Below are 22,596 nucleotides of genomic sequence, written 5' to 3'. Positions count from 1 at the left end.
TTAGAATATTTCATTTAGATGGAGGAGGTAAATTTGTTAATTCTAGGTTATCATCACATTTTCTTACTACAGGTATTGTTCATCAGATTTTTTGTCCATATACACATGAACAAACTGGTATGGTCGAACGTAGGTATCTTATTATAAGAGAATTAGGTATGACTATGTTGTTTCACAGTCATGTTTGTCTTTGTGGGTTAAGGCATCTTCAACGGTTGTTTATCTCCATAATCGCTTGCCATCTTCTTCTATTTGTTTTGACACGCCTTATTTTAAATTGCATGGCAAACATCCTGATTATGCATCTCTTTGGGTTTTTGGTTCAAAATGCTTTCCTTATATTTTGGAGAGTAGGAACTATAAATTTGATTCTAAGTCTGTTTTGTATGTTTTTGTTGGGTAGCGAGAAACATAAAGGATATAAGTGTTTTCACCCATTTATAAAAAAATTGGTTATTTCTCGACATGTTGTTTTTGATGAATCAATTTTTTCCTTTTAAGGTTTCATCGTCGGTTGCTAAATCTACTACTCTTAATATTTTTAATTCATGGTTGCCTTGCTCCAATACTTCTTGTGTTTTAAATATAACTAAGATTGAATCCAGTTGTAATGACCCGGGTACCGGATCGTTATCGATGCTAAGGTTCGGATCGATTTAAGATCGCTGTTGGAACCCGTAGCAAGTCTACTATACATTATGTTACACCTGATATAATCCCATACATGATTACACAAATAACAAAAACAAAATCATTATATGAACCAAGACTCTACCTGTGCATGCATCATATCTGAGAACATAAAACTCAGACTAGAGCCCTTATCAAATGCTCGAGTATGGTCAACGTAACATGCCTCAAGCTCGATTCAAATATAACATATACTTAAAAACTTTTACATAAAAGGATCATGAAGTAGGGATTACAAGGAAGAACCCGGGCGAAACACAATTGTATTTCACAAATTAATACATGTCCATAGCTATACTATCATAACAGGCTATACTAGCAACTCAGTCAACTTTCCGAGCTAACTCTGATCCTGCAAACTTGGGGTTAGGGGAAATGGGATAAACTATAAGAGCCTAGTAAGCATAACACAAAAAAACAGTTCAATAAAACATATGATCTTATGAATGCGTTACAACACAAATAATTTACATCAAGATGGACTTGTCATCAATAACCTTCTACAGATTCCAATAGTTCCCGGCCCACAACGGGTGCTCCTTAAGACTTCCTCTTAAACATAACATAACATGTCCATAGTGTCAGGGGCGTAGAATGGGCAGCCCTAGTCTTTCCCTTACATAATGCTAGAGGCGTAGAATGGGCAGCCCTAGTCTTTCCATATCTGTCATAACATATCATAACATACTTGAGGGCTAGTGGGTCATCCTACGTCCATCCACAATAATAATAATTTAAATAATGCATCATATTCGTGAACTCTAATGCAAAACAATCTAATCGTATATACATGGCATTCGTGATGCATGAGCATGCTTAAAAAGTTTGATTTCTTTAAAATAATAGATCAGTTTAGTTCTACTCACCTCTGTCTGACGCACGCCTAGTACTGAAGCAGTTATCTCACTGCAAGCCTCTACAATCTCCCAAGTCCGATCTTATATAGATGGATTTAAGTGAGGGACCAAATATAACTTTTACAACTCTTAAACTACCCCCAAGAAAACCTCTAAGAACATACAAGAATACACGTAGGAAACAAGCTGAAAAATGCTGAACATGAGACTTTCGGCGGCAGGTTTGGCGGCAAAAAATTCCTCACAAATCCAAAGGTCAAAACCTTCGGAGGCAGATTAGACAGCCAAATGGCTGCTTTCACAGACAAGTTCGACAGTCAAATCATATTTTGGCGGCTGAACCTGGATTCTCCAGTAAGGCAGAACCCGAGTCTGCCCTATGCTCACAGCCAAGAAACAAACTGAAACTTACATGCAACAGCCTAAAGACTACCACACACACTTAACACTCATAAAGGACCTCAAAAATTGTTCTAAACTCAACATGCATCAACAAAATCCCAAGAGAAAATCATCCATCATCAAAATTAACTCAAACTTTAAAATTTTAGAATAATCAATCATGCATGCCCTAACAACTTGTAATACTGGTTTAAAACCTTCAGCAAATATAAGAAAAGCAAGATTGAACTCACCTCTTGAAGAACACGGAAAGCATAACAACCAAGACTTGAAGAAGAGGGAAATCGATTTCCAGAGGTCTCCAAAGGTTACAACTTGAAATCCAAACTCAAATCTTCAAAAACGAAGTAAAAACTCATGAATTGTTTAAGAGATTTGAAATAATTTCAGTAAAAACGTTTGGGAAATGGCATGGACTTACCTCTGCCCGAAAATGGAGATAGAGCTCTCACGTTTTCAGGCTGAAGGCTTTTTACAGGTGGCTAGAGGAGCCACCTTCGGCAGCCGAACTTGAAGGTTCGACAACCAAACTTTTAAACCTTTACAAAACTCTTTTTTTTTTTAAAAAAAAAAACACACCAAGAAAAGTTTCAAATTCATTTTATGAAAATCCTATTTTACCCTTCTAAAGATTCCAGTTTTGAGATCCCGGATTTCGACGGAGATTCCGTCAGAATGTTGGAATTCTGATGCTGTAGTTTAGCCGGGTATTACATTCTTCCTCCCTTAAAAACATTCGTCCTCGAATGTTCAACAAAGTAAGCAAAACATACATCTCAAGAAGACACATAAAACCATTTAACAACTTGCTTTAAAAGAGATGGGGATACTGCTTAAGTATCGACTCTCGGGTCTCCCAGGTGTACTCTTCCATATTGTGGCGATTTCATAAAACTTTCACCATCGCAATTTTTTTGTTCCTCAGCTTTCTGATCTGCATATCTACTATCCGTACTGACTGCTCAACATAGGAGAGATATCTTAGGATTAGTTTTCCATTGTATGACGACTTCAAAACCACTTTTCATTAAGATTCTACGTTAAATATAAACATTTGTATCCACCAATGTACTCAACTACACATAAAGTTATTAAGGCTTGTTTGAATCTGCTGGTAAAGAGAGAATCTCTCCTTTCTTTAGGATTTAAACCTTTTTTGGGTTTCACCGGTGATCGTGCCTTGCGGAGGCATCCTTGCCCCTCTGGGTGGGGAAGTCCCTCTTGCCCGGCTGTAGGCCGGCCTCTCCACAATCAAGTGGAATGTAAATATCCCTTGTTTTGTTCGTTTTTACAGTGGTGTTTAAGGTGGAGGGTTCTTGGTTTGGCTGCTTGTGTGTTCTTCTCTTATGTTATTCGTTTTTTTTTTTTTTCCTTTTCAGGTTTGTCAGCTCTCAACTCATGGTGCCCAATGGTCTTTTTCCAGCGAGTGGGGGCGAGGCAATGGCTCATCTTTTCTTTCGAGTTGCATGTTGCGTCCCGTGGTTTTGGGTGAGGTTGTCGCTCTAGTACGGAGGATGGTCTCCTCGTTTCTTTCCGCCAGCTCTCCCCAGCTTTGGTCTTAATCTATTTGTTAGGAGCTTGCTATTTTTTTCTCTTCTCCTACCTTCGGTTGGATTGCATATTGCCTCTCTTGACCGTGGGTGTGGTAGTCATGTCGAACCAAAGGTTTTATCCTCGTTTCTCTACGACGACTCTTCCCCAGCATTGTTAGATCTAAGTTCTAGTGTTGAGTTATTTTGTTCTTAGAACAGCCGGCAGTTTGAAGGTTTTCTATTGATGGTCTTCAATGGTGCTTCCATATGTACTTAATGCTTTTTCTTCTTTGTAGTTTTTTTTGGACCCTAGTGGTCCATTGTTCGATCGGCCGACGTTCTCAAATCAGAATCAGCGTTAATGAAGTTTCTTTATCTAGGTCTTCAACCGAGTTAATAATTCTTAATTTTTGAGTTCTAAAATTTCAGGGTGAACTTTATATATATATATGTATATATATATATTCTTGGACTTTGTTCGTTTATGATTTAAATTGGACTTGTACCTTTTTATCAATAAATTCATGTCTTGGAGAAAAAAAAGTTTACATTGGGATTGGCGACTAATTCAATATTGGAAAGTTGTAACGGTAATATAGTTGGATTGTTTTATCATACACATTAAATATTTCATAAACAGAATTGTTTGGTTTCTATTTTATCCACTGAAATTATTTTATTTTGAGCATAATGTTACTTTTATTAACTCTATTTAGGAATGGTGTGTGATATCTAATATATTTCTCTATAAAGATTCCAGATCTCTAAATCAAAATATTTGAATTAAAATTGTTTATTTTTCAAGAATTTTCAAAATTAAATGATTTTTTAATTTTTCTTAATATTAAAATAGCAACTTCTCACTTTATCAATTTAGTGAGAATTTTTAATTAAAAAAATGGAGAAAATAATAGTTATACATATTTAAGCTAATTGGTCTAAAGACTTAATGTTTATACATATTTATATTTTAATTTTAATTTAATTGGTCTAATTTTTACATTTTAATAAAATTTTAGTTAATTTATAAATTATTAAATTTAGTAGTGGATGTGGTAATTTAATAGTCTAACTTAATGGTGAGCAGTATTTGGTTCAAATCGAAAAAACCGACCGAACCGAATCGATTTGAAAATTTAGTTCGGTTTTTTATACATTTCGGTTCGGTTCGATTTTTAATTTCAGAAATTTCAGTTATTTCGGTTCGGTTTGGTTTTGATCAGATAAAAACCGAAAAAACCGAACCGAACCGATTAGTGATAATAATATATATTTTTTAATAATATAGAGAAATTAAATCATATTAAAATTAAAATATTTTAATTAAATTTTAAAATATTAAAAATAAATTGTAAAAAATAAAAAAATTATTAAAAATCGAAACCGATCAAACCGAACCGAATCGAACCGAATCAGACCGGTTCGGTTCGATTCGGTTTCTGACCAAAATCAGTTCGATTCGATTTTTATAAACACTAAAATTTCGGTTTATTCGGTTCGGTTCGATTTTGAACCGAACCGACCGAATGCTCACCCTAATCTAACTAGGATGGCAGCTGTATTATTATTATTATTATTGTTTATTAAATTACTAACTAAAAAACTGAAAAGAGTCTAACATTTATATTATTTTGGGTTTTAAGTCAAATGTATAAATTTTGGAAGGATTATCTCAATATTTACCTTTGAGTGTAATTTTAGATAAAATATAATATTTTATTATTTTTTAAATATAAACTAAATAAAATAATATTAATTTATATGTAACTATAATTAAATAATATATTGAATTCTAGAAAGAATAATAATTTAACTGATGTTATTTAAACAGTAATAAATGTTGTTTTGTATTAATAATTATAAAAATTTTATAATTAATATATTATTTTTAATTATTTTTTATATACTGTCATTTTAAATTAAATAATATATTTATTATAAAATATTTAAATATTAGATATTTTCTGTCAATTAATGAACTAAAAATAATAATAATAATAATACATATACAAATTAAACTATCATCAATTGATTAAATTATATTAAAATATAAAAATTAAACCAATTAAATTAAAATTAAAATATAAATACACACAAATTTTAAATTTTTGGATAAATCGATCTATATTTAATTGTATTTTTAATTTTCTTCCCCGTTGCTGCATAGATCCTGATAACTACTGTTGAAGCCACAAATCATAAATTACTCATTATTGGTGTTACATATGTTTTCAGAACTCAGTATTCTCAACAGCAAAACTTGTGTGTGTGACAGCTCATACCTAATGAATTTGTCTACTATTCTATTTTTCAACTGATTTTTAACACGTTATTGCTTCTAGTACAAGTTTAAATTGAGGGTTTACACTATTTTTTGAAGAAAAACATTTTAAATTCTTTTTATAAAATAATTTCTTATTTACTCAATTAATTTTATATTAATTAAAAATACATTATTTTTTGATTTTGAGAAACTTTGTTGAACTTTATCAGATAAGTAAATTAATATTCTTATTAAAAAAAATTAAATTTGTACAAAACATTTTCAATTTAGAAACACAAAAGAATAAAATCTATTCATGTAAATTAGAGATTTAAACTTTTATTTTTTACTTTTAATAATAATAATAATAATAACACGTACTTAATTTTATGATAAATATATTTAAATAAATTTAAGAAATTTTAAATTTTATTTTTTTAATTTTTAATTTTTGATTATTATTTTAAAAAAAATTAATAATAATAAAAATAAAATATTTAATTAATATAAATTATATATAATAGCTAAATTAAAAAAAATTAAGTACATTGTAAATTTAATTATTTTTTTAAAGTAATATTAATGGACTAAATTCTAATATTGGAAATAAGATTTTTCTTTTCCCTCCCTTTCTCTCCCTTCACAATCATTTTCTGTTTCTTCCTTGATCAGTATATCTTAATCTTGTTTCGTGTCATTGTCGCGTTTGGAGTTGAATGGCGTCCGGAAGGCGCAAGTAAAGCAAAGCTGCGACAACACCGACTAGACGAACAAGCAAAAACAGAGACTTTGCACGTAACTCCATAATCCAAGATGTCTGCCTATTCAAATTTGCGTCACCATATCGCTTTCTTTATCTGCTTCACGTATCCCAATGTATCCCTTCTTCTTTTTAATTCCATTCTCTTGATATATTTACGAGTTTTTGCTTCTTTTTCCGGGAATATCACCTCTGGCTTTCTGGGTTCTTCTTCTTTTTCTTCAATTCTCTGGGTTAGTTGTTTCTTTCCTTCTTTTCTTTGATGTTGTAAAATTTTCTGTTGGTGATATGAAACCCCCATCTGACATTTTAGTAATTATTCGTGGTTTTGCGTTTGAGGGCTATTTTTCCTCTCACATTTAAGGGTTTGGTTGGCAGAATCCGGGGAGATCGTTGCAAGTTGATGACCCATTTGGCTTCTTTGCATGGTGGCACTAGGGAATTCAAGATTTGAAGGTTTAATTATTGTTGGGTGTGCTTTCTTGCTGAATTTAGACTCCTGTGCCTGATCAAGAGGTTGGATTTGGTTACTGTTACGCATCTCTCTCTACTATAAATTTACAATTTTTATTCGTAATCTATTCACTTTCTCCAACAGAAGCTTCTTTTCTCCTAGAGCACGCAATAGAATTTTTGAGTCCAGTAGTGCTATTATTTTCTTGATTAATTGATTGCGAGATGTACAATTTTAGGAACAAATTTATTCAGCTGTCTTGCTTTGTGCATCCTTATAAAATTGTTAAGTTTAATTTAATTCTGAACTCTTTATTCTTTTATTCTTTCATAAGATTTGTTCCTATGAACAAATCTTGTTGTTGAGTTACAGGAATTCGACGAGCTAGTCTTTCTTTAGCCAAGATATGGATATAAGTACTGAGGCCTATGTTGATCCCTTTACAATTGGACCCTCAACGATCATTGGTAGGACGATTGCTTTCAGAGTCTTATTCTGCAAGTCAATATCACATTTGAGGCGTAAAATCTATCATGTGTTATTGAAGTACTTTTATAGATGTAGAGATGCTTCTGCATCCTCACTTTCATGGCTGCATCCTCGGAATCCTCAAGGAATACTGGCCATGGTGACTGTAATTGCTTTTCTTTTGAAACGATACACCAATGTGAAGTTGAGAGCTGAGATGGCTTACCGGAGGAAATTTTGGAGGAATATGATGAGAACTGCATTGACATATGAAGAGTGGGCACATGCTGCAAAGATGCTTGACAAAGAGACACCAAAGATGAATGAGTCAGACCTTTATGATGAAGAACTAGTGAGAAATAAGCTTCAGGAGCTAAGACACCGTCGACAAGAGGGATCTCTTAGAGACATCATCTTTTGCATGCGAGCAGATCTTATTAGAAATCTTGGCAATATGTGTAACCCAGAGCTTCATAAGGAGAGGCTTCAAGTGCCCAAGCTCATAAAGGAGTATATTGATGAGGTCTCAACTCAGTTGAGAATGGTTTGTGATTCAGATTCGCAGGATGTTATATTGGAAGAGAAGCTTTCTTTCATGCATGAGACAAGACATGCATTCGGGAGAACTGCTTTGCTTTTGAGTGGTGGTGCTTCACTTGGAGCATTTCATGTGGGTGTGGTTAAAGCACTGGTGGAGCATAAGCTTTTACCAAGAGTAATTGCTGGTTCTAGTGTTGGATCCATCATGTGTTCTGTTGTTGCCACTAGATCATGGCCTGAGCTACAAAGCTTTTTTGAGGATTCTTTGCACTCATTGCAGTTTTTTGATCAGATGGGTGGGCTTCTTACTGTTGTGAAGAGGGTTAGGACACAAGGAGCTGTGCATGATATCCGGTACTTGCAATGGATGTTAAGGAATCTCACCAGTAATCTTACATTTCAAGAAGCTTATGACATGACAGGTCGAATTCTTGGGATCACAGTTTGCTCTCCAAGGAAGCATGAGCCTCCTAGGTGCCTTAACTACTTGACTTCACCTCATGTTGTCATATGGAGTGCAGTCACTGCTTCCTGTGCCTTTCCTGGCCTTTTTGAAGCTCAGGAACTGATGGCTAAGGACAGGAGTGGGGAAATTGTTCCATATCATCCACCTTTTAATCTAGATCCAGAGGAAGGATCAAGCACATCTGCACGCCGGTGGAGAGATGGTAGCTTGGAAATTGATTTACCAATGATGCAATTGAAGGAACTGTTCAATGTCAATCATTTTATTGTTAGTCAGGCAAATCCTCACATCGTTCCACTATTGAGAATGAAGGAATTGGTGAGAGTTTATGGTGGTAATTTTGCTGCAAAGGTATGTATACAATGCTTGAAATTAACATAGATTTCTCCTTGTCCTAATAGTCTTAATTTGCACATCTGCTTATGCCTGTACAGAAAATCTTCTGAAGTTTATTCTGGCTCTATTTTCTCAGTTTTCTCGTTTCTTTCTATGGAATGGATCATTTGAGTTCCCTTGCCTAGACTTTTAGTGTTGCTTAAATGTGTTTTGCATATATAAATTATTTAGAACATGGTTTAGTAAATTCTGACATGCCACTTAGCCTTTATTTACTTCTTTTTCACCACTATGGCTTTGGTTTTTCATCTGTGTTATCTTGTTTATGATTTCAAGAGCTGTTTTATGTTGATATGAAAAAACATAAGTGGCAAGGCTTAGTGCTAAGAGATATGGAGGCAAAACGAGCAGATGTTTTTTTTCTGCACAACTCATGTTATTTAAGTGGCAACCAAGAATCTCCATGCAGCACTCACCTCATAGTGTGAGACCTTATTTTTAATGTTACTAATGTAGTTCACATCTTTAAGACCTCTTCTTTGTAACTATTTTGTTGGAGGTAATATTTCTGTTTGTTTCTCATTTAATGCCTTAATGTCGTGAAACTGATATATTTTGGTATTTAACTTCGTAGCTTGCTCATCTCACCGAGATGGAGGTAAAACATAGATTCAATCAGGCACTGGAACTTGGTTTTCCATTGGGAGGAGTTGCTAAGCTTTTTGCTCAAGATTGGGAGGGTGATATCACTGTTGTAATGCCTGCTACACTTGCTCAGGTATATGCTAAATAAAAAATTTACGCTAATTGGGCAGCAATTTGAATCACGGGTTTAATTAGTTCAAAGAATTTGGTAAGCCCCTGAGATGAATGTAGAAATGGCTTCCCTTTTTTTTTCTTTTTCCTTTTTGGTTTGGAATTGTGTAGAACTTGCTAAAATAAAAAGTTCTGACAGTTCACTTTTCTTACTCGGTTCCTTCTCTTTTTGTTATGTTTCTCTTTATATTGTCTGTTAATAATTTGCAATGTTTCTGAATACTTCACATGAGAATTAAATGACATTTTTCTGGAATGCAGATATCAAAAATTATACAAAATCCAACTTCTCTGGAGCTTCAAAAGGCAATCAACCAAGGGAGAAGGTGTACGTGGGAGAAACTTTCAGCCATAAAAGCTAACTGTGGCATTGAGCTTTGTCTTGATGAATGTGTTGTGATTCTCAACCACATGCGTAGACTCAAAAGGAGTGCTGAGAGGGCTGCTGCTGCTTCTCATGGCGCAGCCAGCACTGTCAAATTCAGTGCTTCTAAAAGAATTCCATCTTGGAACTGCATTGCTCGAGAGAACTCAACAGGTTCGCTTGAAGAAGACCCTGCTGATTTTGCTTCAACTTTCCATCAAGGTGTTGGTGTATCTGGATGGGGAGTTCCTTCTGGTAGAAATGTGCGGACACATCGTAACATTCATGACGGAAGCGATAGTGAACCTGATACTGTAGATTTAAGTTCTTGGACGAGATCTGGTGGGCCATTGATGAGAAGTAGCTCTGCGAATCAATTTATCGACTTTGTCCGAAATCTGGATGTTGATGCTGAACTGACCAAAGGCTTCATGACGCATCCAAACTCTCCAGTGGCTCAGATGGGAATCACGGAAGCTTATAATCAGATGTCTAGGCTGACAACACCAGAAAGAAATTCGGAAAGCGAATTTGAACCGGTGGATTTTAGCAGTAGATCATCTGGGAATAGTTCTAGTATTACAGTCACTGAAGGTGACGTTCTGCAGCCTGAAAGGATCCGCAATGGGTTTGTGTTGAATGTTGTAAAGAAAGAAAATCTAGCACTCTCAAACAGGACCCAAGACTTGAACTACAATAAAGAAGTTCCTGAATGTGTTCAGCTGGACTGTCCGGAGAGGGATATTGATGCAAGCTCAGCATCTGAATCTGATGATGATGACAATAATGTCACTGTGACGAACATGTCTAAGGAAACAGTTACTGTTCAAGATTGACAAGAGGGAGTTCTAGTAAGCACATCCCTAACAGAGGAAAAGGATGACAGAGCACATCCCTAACAGAGGAAAAGGATGACAGAAAGAGACCAACCTACCCACTGCTGCCAAAAAATAGAAACATACAAAAGCAGTACACAACAGCCGAAGGAGAGCCAACAACCATCAAATCCTTGATAAAGTTTCTAATTTTCTTCAGCATCTCGGAAAGCTTCCAGCAATTTTTTGAAAGGTTTTGGTAGTTTCCCTCTAAAGAAGCATAGGGAAGCTCAAGGCCTCGTGGGAAATAAACCTTTGTAATGAATACGCTGATGACTCTTTTGGGGTGAATCCCTTGAGTCAATTTGCTTTTGTATCTGCACTTTGGCCTAGTGAGGCTTTTATCCAATGAATTCCCACCGTTCAGAAAAATAAATAAATAAATAAATAATACTCCTATATCAGAATTATCCAATGTATAACATGGTTCTGATAAACCAGAGAACTGGATCAAGTGGAATCCTAAAATGCATTACATAAGATTAAATTAGTAGGATGAAAACGAAAAAGATCAATGGATGCATGTAAAAGGTACAAAAGAAAACATACTTGGATGTTTTTTTAAAAAAATAAAATAAAAAAACAATTAGATTGGTGATGATGCTGATTGTTGTTGTCTTTGATTCGTGATGGTGATCCGTCTCCTAGCAATATATTGTTTCCTGTGCTAGTCTTAAGCATGCTTCATGTTCTATGACTGGATTTGGCTGAACCGAATGATTTGAGTTGGGCTGAGTCATGAATTTTAGGGTTGAATTGTAGTTGGTTTGATTTTTTTTTTTCTAATTTAGGTTTTTTTATTTTTTTATTCTGATTCAATTTAGTATAATTTCAATTTTGATACTCAATTTTCAGCTCTTAAAATAAAATTTATATATTTTTTTCAAAACAAATCATTCTTAAACTATCATTTAAATTTTAAAGTTAGTTATTAATATAAAAAATATACATAATATATAATATGCATCTATATAAATGATATGCATATGAAATTAACCATGAAAATAATATTAATATATTATTTAATATATATTTTTATTTTTTATTATATATTATTTAATTATAGGTTATATATATAAAATAAATTATTAAATATATTATAAATATTGTAACACACTTGTGACTAAGAATGATAAAAATGATTCATTATTTTTATAATTAAAGTTATCAAGAAAAGATAGTTAAATAAAAAATAATGATAGTATAAAAATTGTCTATAATTATTTATGTAATATAATAATTATAATCTCCTGAACCAGCTTGCTTGCTTTCTCGGGACTGGGAGTCTGTGCTGCTATTTTATTTTTGGAAGCTTGATAATTGAATTATTTAACAAATAGTGATATCGCCGGCTTTTGTCATGTGAGAGACGCGTGCCACAATCGCCTTTACGTGTCGAAAAGACGATTTAAGCCCTGAAGGAAGCGAGTTACAATCCCACATCGAAAAGTTGAAACAATGAAGCAGCCCATCTAATTGCTGAGGTAAGGAAGCCGGTGCACGACCTTACTTGAACAGGATCTGTTCTATAGGATCGTACCTCTGTGTCCTTTAGCACTAAGGAGACAGGTACCACAGTCTGGAAGATGAAGCATGGCCGTACGATCAGAGCGTGATTAACGTCTGAGGATCCTTAGGGGTCCGTGAGTTGTAGAGGATCGTTCTCAGCCACACGTGGCTGGGGGTGGTCGCACGGTGGCCTGACAGACTCAATCAAATTTTTGATAAATTTTCATAGATGTAGAAATAAATTATTTTATTTTGAAATTTTGATAGATTGATTTTCTTTTCTTTTCTTTTCTTTCTTTTTCAAATTCATGGCTTTCGGTGTTGAGGGTTTATTTTTTAGGATTTGAGAGTTGACGAGGGCTCATGGCTCTATTGCTAGTTGTCAAAAGGACTTACAGTTTTGTAGCATTTGCACCTCGAAATTATACTGCTGCGTTGGGTGAATTTTTTACAATAGCTGAAATTTGTTACACTTTTTCCATTTGTGTCTATTTATTATGTTGGAAACGCTTTAATTCATTTGAGATTTTTCTTTTTAAAAATAGTTGAATGAAGCCTATAATTGAGCCTCCTATTATTTTCATTTATGATGTTATTGTGATATCGAATTTGGTTGTTGTTTTTGTTTTATCGATAACTTTTTTTTCTGTTTTCTTACATGATTTCTCAAATTATAAATTACTAATTCAAATGTATTAGATCAGTCTAGCATTTTAGTCGATTGTGAGTTTCAAATTAAATTTTCTAAATTCTGAATTAGATGTTCTTGCTTTGAGTATGGATTGAACTGTGATAACACTAATTTGCTTAGAGTCAATTAGATTGGACTCGCCCTTGTATTGTTATATCTACGGGGTGATCATTCGGTCGGTTCGATTTTAAATTAAATCGAATCGAATAAATCAAAAATTAAAATTTTAGTGTTTATAAAAATCGAACCGAATTGATTTTGATAAAAAATCAAATCAAATCGAACTGGTCTGATTCGGTTTGATCGATTTCAATTTTTAATAATTTTTTTATTTTTTACACTTTATTTTTAGTATTTTAAAATTTAATTAAAATATTTTAATCTTAATATAATTTAATTTCCCTATATTATTGAAAAAACATATTATTATCACTAATTGGTTCGATTCAATTTTTTTTATTTTTTTCTGATCAAAATCGAACCGAATCGAAATAATTGAAATTTTTGAAATTAAAAATCTAACCGAACCGAAATATATAAAAAATCGAATTAAATTTTCAATTCAATTCGATTCAATCGATTTTTTTGATTTAAACCAAATACTGCTCACTCCTAGTTATATCTACCTTTTAAATCTTGTTAAACACATTACGTGATTTTATTTATTCTTTATTTAAAATTTATAATTTAGAATTATATCAAAATAATATTTTATAGTATCAGGCTTTTAATAAATGGTAGTAATTTTTAAACATCAATAAAAAATAATAACGAAGTAAATAAAATATAATTATTAATTAAAAATAAAAATTATAAAAAAATAATATATAATTTAACTTATCTTAATTTTAAAATTTATTATTTAATTTATTTCAAAGTAATATTTCACAATATAATTTTTACATTTGTTTAAAAACTATCATTAAATTGTATATTTTAGATTAAAAAATTGATTTCAATATTTTAAAATAAAATATCGATAAAATTATAAGATAATTGTTTTATATTTTCTAGAAATATATAGAAAAAATTAATTATATACACATTAATTAAATTGATTTTTAAAAGAACAAGTCGAATTCAATCCAAAGTAGCTGGCAAACAGTTAAGAGTCATTTACATCACTAAATTATATACCCAATTAAGCCGAGATTTTTCAGATCAGGATTGACTGATTGCTTCGATTTCGAAGTTACCCCACAGGTCTCGAGAAAAAACGACATCCGTCCGATTAATACACTTATAATCGGACGAACCAAACACATACACTAAAGTTAGCCGCGAAACATTATTATCTTTCCCACAAAATAGCAATTACAAATTACAATTACACATATAAATACCACCCATCCACCGAAAAAAGGATAGAAAAAGAAAAATTCTTGTTTCGTAGGAAGCTTCCGAGAAGTTGCCATGGCGCTCACTGCTCCTACACTCCATTTAAGGGAACCACCTTCGTCCCTTCTTCTCGTCAACAAACCCCCTCAATTCTTTCCTCTTCTCCTCATCCTCTCTTATCTGTTTGTGGGTTGCTCAAATTTTCCGCCATGAAACAGTTCATCAAGATAATCAATCCCAAACGCCTTAATCTTACTCCCAAACGTCTCTTTCGATCCAAAAAGGACCGATCTATTGTCTGCAGATCTGATCCATCATCGTATAGTTATGGTGCAACGTCGTCTTCTTCCTCGGACTCCTTCGTTTCCAACCACAAGGGAGGTTCAAGAGACGGTGTGGTTGATGTCGGAACGCCTACCAGTGTTCTTCCCGAAATATCGAGTGACTGGTCCGATATCTCCTGTGATATTTATTCAGAGCTTGTACAGGCTTTTAAGTTGATAGACAGGGATAATGATGGGATTGTTTCGAGGACCGAGTTAGAGGCACTGTTGAGCCGATTAGGAGCTCAGCCACCGAGCCAAGAGGAGGTGGAGTCGATGTTGAGCGAGGTGGACCACGACGGTGATGGGTGCATAAGCGTGGAGGCTCTAATAAACCGGATTGGTTCAGCCTGCGAGCCGGCCGCCGACGAAGAGATGAGAGTGGCATTCGAGTTCTTCGACATGGATCAGGATGGGAAAATAACAGCAGAGGAGCTACTTGGAGTTTACAAAGCTATCGGGGACGAGAAGTGCACGTTAGACGATTGCCGGCGTATGATAGCGGAGGTTGATAAGAACGGGGATGGATTCGTATGCTTCGAGGATTTTTCACGCATGATGGAGCTTCAGAGATGACCATGGTTTTTTATATTTAGATCACGTGGGATTTTAAGTTGTGGTTGTACTTTTTATTCTGAATCGAGTGATCTAGGGCGGAGGGGTAGCCTAGAGAGATAAGATGTTCATATAGATAAAGATCAGGAACGGCCCTGATTGCTCGATCTCGCTGGCAAAATAATTTTGCCTTGCTCAGCCGTATATATAATATAATTTGATAATTTCTGGATATTTTTGGTTTTTATATAAAGCATTGTTATTGTTATTATTATTTTTGTAATAAAGCGCTTGTGGTTGCTTGCGGTTGTAATTTTGTGTTGAACATCTAAAATGTATCGTTTTGTCTAAACTGTATCGTTTTGTCTGAATTGAGTTGTCTGTATGCATGTGCTGTATATGTGGGTCTATCTGGTATAAATAATGGAAGTGATGCTTTCAGAACAGCTTGTAACGTTATTTTTATCCTGATTTTAATAAGAGCTTTCGTTTTCTCTCTCGTTTTTGCTTCTGTATATGGAGAGCCTGAACCCTAACTCACACCGGCGCATCGCCGGTTGCATATGAGAGATCCTTGGTTTTTTCGAAAGATCTGGTCATGGCGAGCAGTAGTAAGGAACAGAAGGGGATCGATCGCGAGTGCGGGGATGGGAGACCCACTGAGTCTTCAAACATCTGACCATTCAGGTATGAGCCTAGTTTTCGCACCTCTTGTAGGAACTAATTTCAGATCTTGGAGTAGGGCTATTAGAATAGCCTTAGGAGCCAAGATGAAATTAGGTTTTGTCGAAGGCACTACTTCGGCACCTAGTAAAGACAGTGAAGGTTATGAACAGTGGAAAAGATGTGACTTCATGGTCACATCTTGGATTCTCAACTCCATCTCTAAGGAGTTAGTCGATGGTTTCATATATACCGCCTCTGCCAGAGATCTCTGGCAAGAGATATGCGAGAGATTTGGAGAGTGCAATGGTCCTATGATCTATGAGTTGCACAGGAAAATATCTCTCATCTCCCAAGAAAATCGGTCTGTATCTGTCTACTTCACTAAGCTGAAGAGGCTGTGGGATGAGCTTGGGTCAGTCGAACCTCTTCCAACATGCACCTGTGGTGCCTCTAGGGACATAGCTGAAATAACAAACAGGAATAGGCTCATGCAATTCCTAATGGGCTTGAATGAGGCCTTTGGGTCTGTGAGAGATCAGGTATTGGGGATGGACCCTTTACCAACAGTAAACAAGGCGTATTCAATGGTTGTAAAATTTGAGTCTCAAAAGGAGATTCTGGGGGCAATGAATGACAACTCAGAATCTCTTGCCTTATTAAATAAGGCTCAAGCTCAGAATCTGTCCAGACCAAAAAGGTCTAAGGTCAAGAAGGGCCACTGCACTTTCTGCAACATGGATGGCCACACTCGAGAAGGGTGTTTTAAGCTGATTGGGTATCCTGATTGGTTCAAGGGTAATAACAAGGCAGGAACCCAATCTTTCAAAGGAAATAGAAGCACCGAAATTATGGCTGCTATTGAGGGAAACAAGTTAGAAGAGGATAATCCTTTGGAATATTTAGACACATCAAGTAAAATACATGAATTGACATCCATGCTGAGCTCTTTAAAACAAGAAGTCTCCCAGCTTGTAAAAGGGAAAGGAACTCTTGCTCCAAGCACATCTCATGGATCTGAGGCACATTTCATGGACTTTGCAGGTAAGTCTACTGTCTATAACACTTGCAATGCACAAATGCAAACTGACTCTAATTGGATCCTAGACACTGGAGCCACAAATCACATGTGTTCAGACAGCAATCTGTTCACCGCTTTACATCCACTACACAAGCACATATGTGTGTGCTTTCCAGATGGGAAAACAACTCAGGTTACTCAATCTGAAAAGCTAAATCTCTTTGGCAAATTGATTTTAGATGATGTTCTTTACATTCCACACTTTCAATATAACTTGATTTCTGTTGGTCAATTAATGAATAGTCATGGCTACTGTATAGTAATGTGGAAGGATTATTGCCTTATACAGGACCCACTGAATAAGAAGGTGGTGGCCATAGGCAAGAAACAAAGAGGCCTCTTCAGGCTGAACCAAATGAGTTTTTCTCATTCTGATGTAAGGAATTGTTTGTTTGAAATCATGAACTCTAATGCTGATCTTCACAGCTTTGTAAATAGCACTGTAAGACCCCGCTCGTTCAGACATCAGAATTCCTACCGTCCGGTGGAATCTCGGGTGTCGGATCCTCTTTGGGGGGTAGAGCAAGGGTAAAGGAAAGGTTTTCTAAAATGTTTTTAAGTGTTTTATGGTTTTAAATAGAAAAGAGTTGAGTTTTTGAAGAGAAAGACCAAGGAGGCGTTTGCCAGGTTCGGCCGCCGAAAGTGAGGTTCGGCCGCCGAACATGTGACGGCTTCGGGAGCGCCTTTGGCCTCCGAAAGTCTTGTGGGAGCAAGCCAAGGTTCGGCCGCCGAAAGTGAGGTTCGGCCGCCGAACATGCATGAGTTTAGGGGGCACGTTAGGCTGCCGAAGGTCTTTGACCAGGCCACCTATAAAGGCCCTCAGATCGGAAATGGGCGAGTTTTCTCCCCATTCTCGAACTCAGGTGAGTTTCTGCCCTCCCTTGGTTGCTTGTGTGTCTTCTCTTCAAAATCCTTCAAGTTTTCATAAGATCTACCTTTGGTTTGAAGTTTTGAAGCTAAAATAGAAGTTTTGGGAGCTTGGAGCTTTTGGAGCTTGGATTCTCCACACCTCCGAGTTAGGGATCGCACCAACCCTCGATCTTCAAGAGGTAAGTGTAGATCTTTGTTTCCCTTGAGTTTTTAAGAAGTTTTAAGTAAGTTTTATGAAGGTTTTATGTTAGAATGGGTAGATATGCATGTTAAGGGTTTATGTGGGGTTTATGCCCAATGTATGTTATGTGATGTTGTGTTGAGGAGTTTAAGCTAGTTTCTTTGCTCTCTTTGCTTGTGGGAGTGTGTATGCATGCTTGGGAGAGAGTATGTGAGGTTTGGGGTTGTTTTGTGAGGTTTAGGAGGCTGGTATGCACGAAGGCTGAGTTCGGGATGAACTCAGGTTCGGCCGCCGAAGGTGGTTTCGGCCGCCGAACGTGCCTTTGGATGCATGGTTTGGCCGCCTAACCTTACCCCCGAAAGTTGAGTTGTGGCTTGAAAGCAGACTTTCGGCCGCCGAAGGTAATGTTCGGCCGCCGAAAGTGCCTGACTTTCGTCTCTGGAGAGAGGGTTCGGCCGCCGAAGGTGCCGCCGAACCTACCCGAGTTTCGTCTCTGGAGGAGACTTTCGGCCGCCGAAGGTGCCGCCGAAAGTGCCTGTCCAGCCTTTTCATGGCTGTTTTCTATGCATGTTTAAGTGATGTTTAGAGGGGTTTTTGGGGAGTTTCTTATGAGTTGTTAGCATGTGTTTAGTACCTCATGTGAGTCCATCTGTGTAGGATTGGACCTGAGGAGAGGTGTCTAGCTTCAGTGCTAGTTGACCCTGAGTTTGTTGAGCAGAGGCTTCAGGTGAGTAGAACTAACTTAATGTTTTATTTTAAGAATTTAATGCCTAAAGCATACTCATACATCATGTTATGTAATAGGATGTTTGCACTAGTTCACCATGCCCATGCACCATGTTCATATGTTATAGGATGATTGCACTAGTTTCACGAAGGTGACGCATTGCATAATGTGCTATGTATATGATGAGATGGGTGGACCAAGGCGACCTCAATAGCCTGCAAGTCTGTCAATGAGTCTTTGTCAATCGGGCGAGTACATGTAGGAAAGCCCCATGAGAGCTCCTTCGGGGCCAAGTTTTGACAGAGGGAATGTTGGGGTCATGTCTAACCCTGAGGGGAAGGACGTTACGTGAACCCTCTAAAATCACCCGCAAGAGGAAGAGATTTGCTAGCATGAACTCAAGCGGGGGTGAGATGTTTGTTGTGCTATAGTTGTGATGTGACGCATTTCATGAATGCATGAATAAGAAGAATAATTGAATAAAATGTCTTTATAATAAAATACATAAAAAGGGTGGAACATTAAAATGAATAATAATATACCTAAAAATGGAGGAACTAAAGCAAATGTTTTTCTCTGTTTCTACTCACTGGGCTCTTGTAGCTCACCCCATTCCCTTACCCCCAGTTTTGCAGGGCCAGAGTATGTCAAGCCAGAGTTCAGTCAGAGTAAGCTATGGGATAGAAGAGGTTCAAGCATGGGTTACCATGTTTGGTTGTAATAGCTTAGCTTGTTTTGTTGATGGTTATGTATAAGGAGAGATGCTTATTGTATATGTTATGGAGATAGTGATAGTTATGTAATGTAAGTTGCTAAAGAGATGATATGTTATGTAATGCTATGTATGTTTGTTGCTTGCATAGTTTAGTGGTGGACATGAGCATGATGATATATGGACATGATAGATGGACTTGATGTATGGTCCTTATGTATATAAAGAATATGAAAGAATAGAAAGAGTAATGTTATAAAGAGATAGAGCCAAGTTAAGAAAAGTATAGATATGCCATGTGATGTAGCATGAGATGTATAGAATTGTGCTTTGCCTAGAGTTTGGTAAATCCCTTTTTGTTATGCATGATCTTGAGAAAATGTTTTAAATGTTATGAGTTTTGGATGGCCCGTGAGGGAAGAAAGGGTTCCAATCCCTTGACCCCAAAGCGGATATGTTTTAAAGCAAGCTTGATGACCCATCTGGTATGAGGTTCTATGTTTGCATGCATAGGTCAAGCTGAGGTAAGGAAAACAAGTTTAAAGGTTTTTATGAGACCAAAGCTTAAGTTTTATGAAAATGGTGATCATGTATGGGATTATACCTAGAGTTTCAGGATGTTTAGAGGCTTGCTACGGGTTCCGGCGGCCTTAAGCCGATCTGAATCCTAGCGCCGAGCAGGTCGGAGCCGTTACAGAGGGGTACCGGTTCCCGGGCTGTTACAGTTGGTATCAGAGCATAGGTTCCTCGAGAGTACGGTGTTTTGATGCGAAGATGCTCAGACATCGGAAAGAGGTTGTGCTAGATGTTAGGAGGGCAAGCACATTAAGAGAGATTAAGAGTAAGATCATGTCCACTAGGATAGGATGAGGAGTCATGTCTTGCATGCTGATGTGTAATGCCATGTGTGATGCATGTGCATTTATGTTGTATTATGGATGTTGATAGTCCCTTAGCTGCGAGATGGCATGATATGTACTGATATGAGATGAGCTGAGCGACCAAGAGTGGCCCTTGGCCCAGTTGGTCATGGCATGTTCTGCTATGTTGTAGGCTGTAGGTGACAGGTTCATCCATGATATATGTTGCTTGAGGGGTCATGTGTTTATCACATGGACCATATGATATGATGCTATGCTATGTGTGGTGCGTTCATGTGTTTGTCATGGACCACATGATATGATGTGATGCTTATGTGTGCTTGTGTGCCTGTTGTGTTTCAGACAAGCTGAGATGCAAGGTGCTAGGAGCTCTATGGAGTCAGATCCATCTGAGTGGGAAAGCGAGCCTTTTCCCCTTGCAAGGTCAGGTGGAGATGACAGAGCAAGAGACCCTGAAAGGTCTGTAGAAGTCTGCAAAGAAGTTATGGTGCAGAGGAGGGATGTTAGTTTGCAAGTGAACATGGATGAGGAAAGTATGGAAAAGTCTAAGGCTTCTAAGAGTTCAAGTTCAGGAGAAGTTGATCCCTCCATGCTGAGTACAGCTACCAAGAGAGGTAGAAAGTGGGGAAGAGCCAGAGCCCCTAAGCAATGGGGCAAGACTAGAAAGGGTAGATTGTGGAAGAGGTTTAGGCTAGATGATGAAGATGGTTCGAGTTCTGGCCGAGGTCCTACAAGATGTTTGAGGTGCGGAAGGTTGCACAGAGGGCCTTGTCGAGTTGGGACAACGGCATGCTTCAGGTGCGGACAGGAAGGGCACTTCGCACGTGATTGTCCTACTGCGCCCAGGAGGGTGTGGTCCCAGCAGCGAGCTGCAGGTGTTGTGGCTCAGGCCAGTGATCGAGAAAGGGGAGCAGACACATCGAACGCAGTGATGCCAGGTACGCTCACTTGTTCATGTTCTGATGTGTGTGTTTGTGCACTAGTGTGTTTCCCTTTTCTGTTGTTGCTCTAGGAGCCTTTGAGAGGTTGAGTTGATAGCTTCTGGGTGTAGAGTGTTCTCTTTGGGTTAGTAGACCGGGTAGGATCCATCTGTGGCTGAGATTCAGGCCAGTGTCCGATGAGGGTAGATGCCTTCCACCCGTGCATGAGGTCCTAGACTTGAGTGTCTGGATGTCAGCCGGGGGATGGATTGGTTTTCTACTTGTGGAGCTGGTAATACTTGCGTCTGCAGCGCAAGGTGGTCAGGATCGAAATGCAGAGTGGGTCTGAGGTAGGCTTCAGAGAGGACCGTGTAGGATGCCTAGAAGGTTGATGTCAGCTGTCAGGCTCGTAGAGTGTATAGGAATGGTTAGTAGAGAGTTTTAGTTGAGTTTGAGAGGGCAGCAGGCAGGTTTAGGAACCAGCCCTGGTGCCATAGATAGAGCGAGTGTTCAAAGGTTTCAGGCTAGTATCAGGTTTACCATCGGTCAGGGAGGTAGAGTTTGGTTCAGAGGTGGTGCCTGGTACCCATAACCATTTCTCTTTTTCCTCACGGGATGGTACCTGCAGAGAGTAAGAGTATAGCAGAGAAGAGTAAGAGTAGAATAGAAAGCAGAAGAGAAGAGTAAGATCAGTGAAGGAAGAAGAAGAGAAGGATCAGAGTAGCGCAGCAGAAGCTTGTGGCGTTCAAGCCCAAGTTTGAGGTTTTGTTTGTTTGTTTGTGTTTTTGTTTGAACATTCGGGGACGAATGTTCTGTAAGGGGGGAAGAATGTAAGACCCCGCTCGTTCAGACATCAGAATTCCTACCGTCCGGTGGAATCTCGGGTGTCGGATCCTCTTTGGGGGGTAGAGCAAGGGTAAAGGAAAGGTTTTCTAAAATGTTTTTAAGTGTTTTATGGTTTTAAATAGAAAAGAGTTGAGTTTTTGAAGAGAAAGACCAAGGAGGCGTTTGCCAGGTTCGGCCGCCGAAAGTGAGGTTCGGCCGCCGAACATGTGACGGCTTCGGGAGCGCCTTTGGCCTCCGAAAGTCTTGTGGGAGCAAGCCAAGGTTCGGCCGCCGAAAGTGAGGTTCGGCCGCCGAACATGCATGAGTTTAGGGGGCACGTTAGGCTGCCGAAGGTCTTTGACCAGGCCACCTATAAAGGCCCTCAGATCGGAAATGGGCGAGTTTTCTCCCCATTCTCGAACTCAGGTGAGTTTCTGCCCTCCCTTGGTTGCTTGTGTGTCTTCTCTTCAAAATCCTTCAAGTTTTCATAAGATCTA

The 22,596-nt window shown here is 37.3% G+C and overlaps 2 protein-coding genes and 1 non-coding gene across 3 annotated transcripts; all 3 read left to right on the top strand.

Moving 5' to 3' along the window:
* The first annotated feature begins 6,392 nt into the window (after nt 1–6,392).
* Nucleotides 6,393–10,835, top strand: LOC110623018 (triacylglycerol lipase SDP1). The gene is made up of 5 exons (XM_021767828.2): nt 6,393–6,737; nt 6,883–7,020; nt 7,293–8,783; nt 9,403–9,546; nt 9,846–10,835. The coding sequence occupies exons 3-5, from the start codon at nt 7,365–7,367 to the stop codon at nt 10,782–10,784; spliced, it is 2,502 nt and encodes an 833-aa protein (XP_021623520.1). The 5' UTR covers nt 6,393–6,737; nt 6,883–7,020; nt 7,293–7,364; the 3' UTR covers nt 10,785–10,835.
* A 1,488-nt stretch (nt 10,836–12,323) lies between these two features.
* On the top strand, nt 12,324–12,533 carry LOC122724740. Its single transcript, XR_006352193.1, has one exon. It is a non-coding gene; the product is annotated as a small nucleolar RNA U3 (small nucleolar RNA).
* A 1,865-nt stretch (nt 12,534–14,398) lies between these two features.
* Nucleotides 14,399–15,473, top strand: LOC110621870 (probable calcium-binding protein CML36). The gene has a single exon (XM_021766146.2). It carries the CDS (start codon nt 14,571–14,573, stop codon nt 15,258–15,260), a length of 690 nt encoding a protein of 229 aa, XP_021621838.1. The 5' UTR covers nt 14,399–14,570; the 3' UTR covers nt 15,261–15,473.
* Nucleotides 15,474–22,596: the final 7,123 nt, after the last annotated feature.

This window comes from Manihot esculenta, chromosome 9 (assembly GCF_001659605.2).
Source record: "Manihot esculenta cultivar AM560-2 chromosome 9, M.esculenta_v8, whole genome shotgun sequence".
In the NCBI taxonomy this organism is placed as follows: Eukaryota; Viridiplantae; Streptophyta; class Magnoliopsida; order Malpighiales; family Euphorbiaceae; genus Manihot; species Manihot esculenta.
The sequence above is the reverse complement of the archived record's forward strand: the minus strand, read 5'-3'. Positions and strand labels throughout refer to the sequence as shown.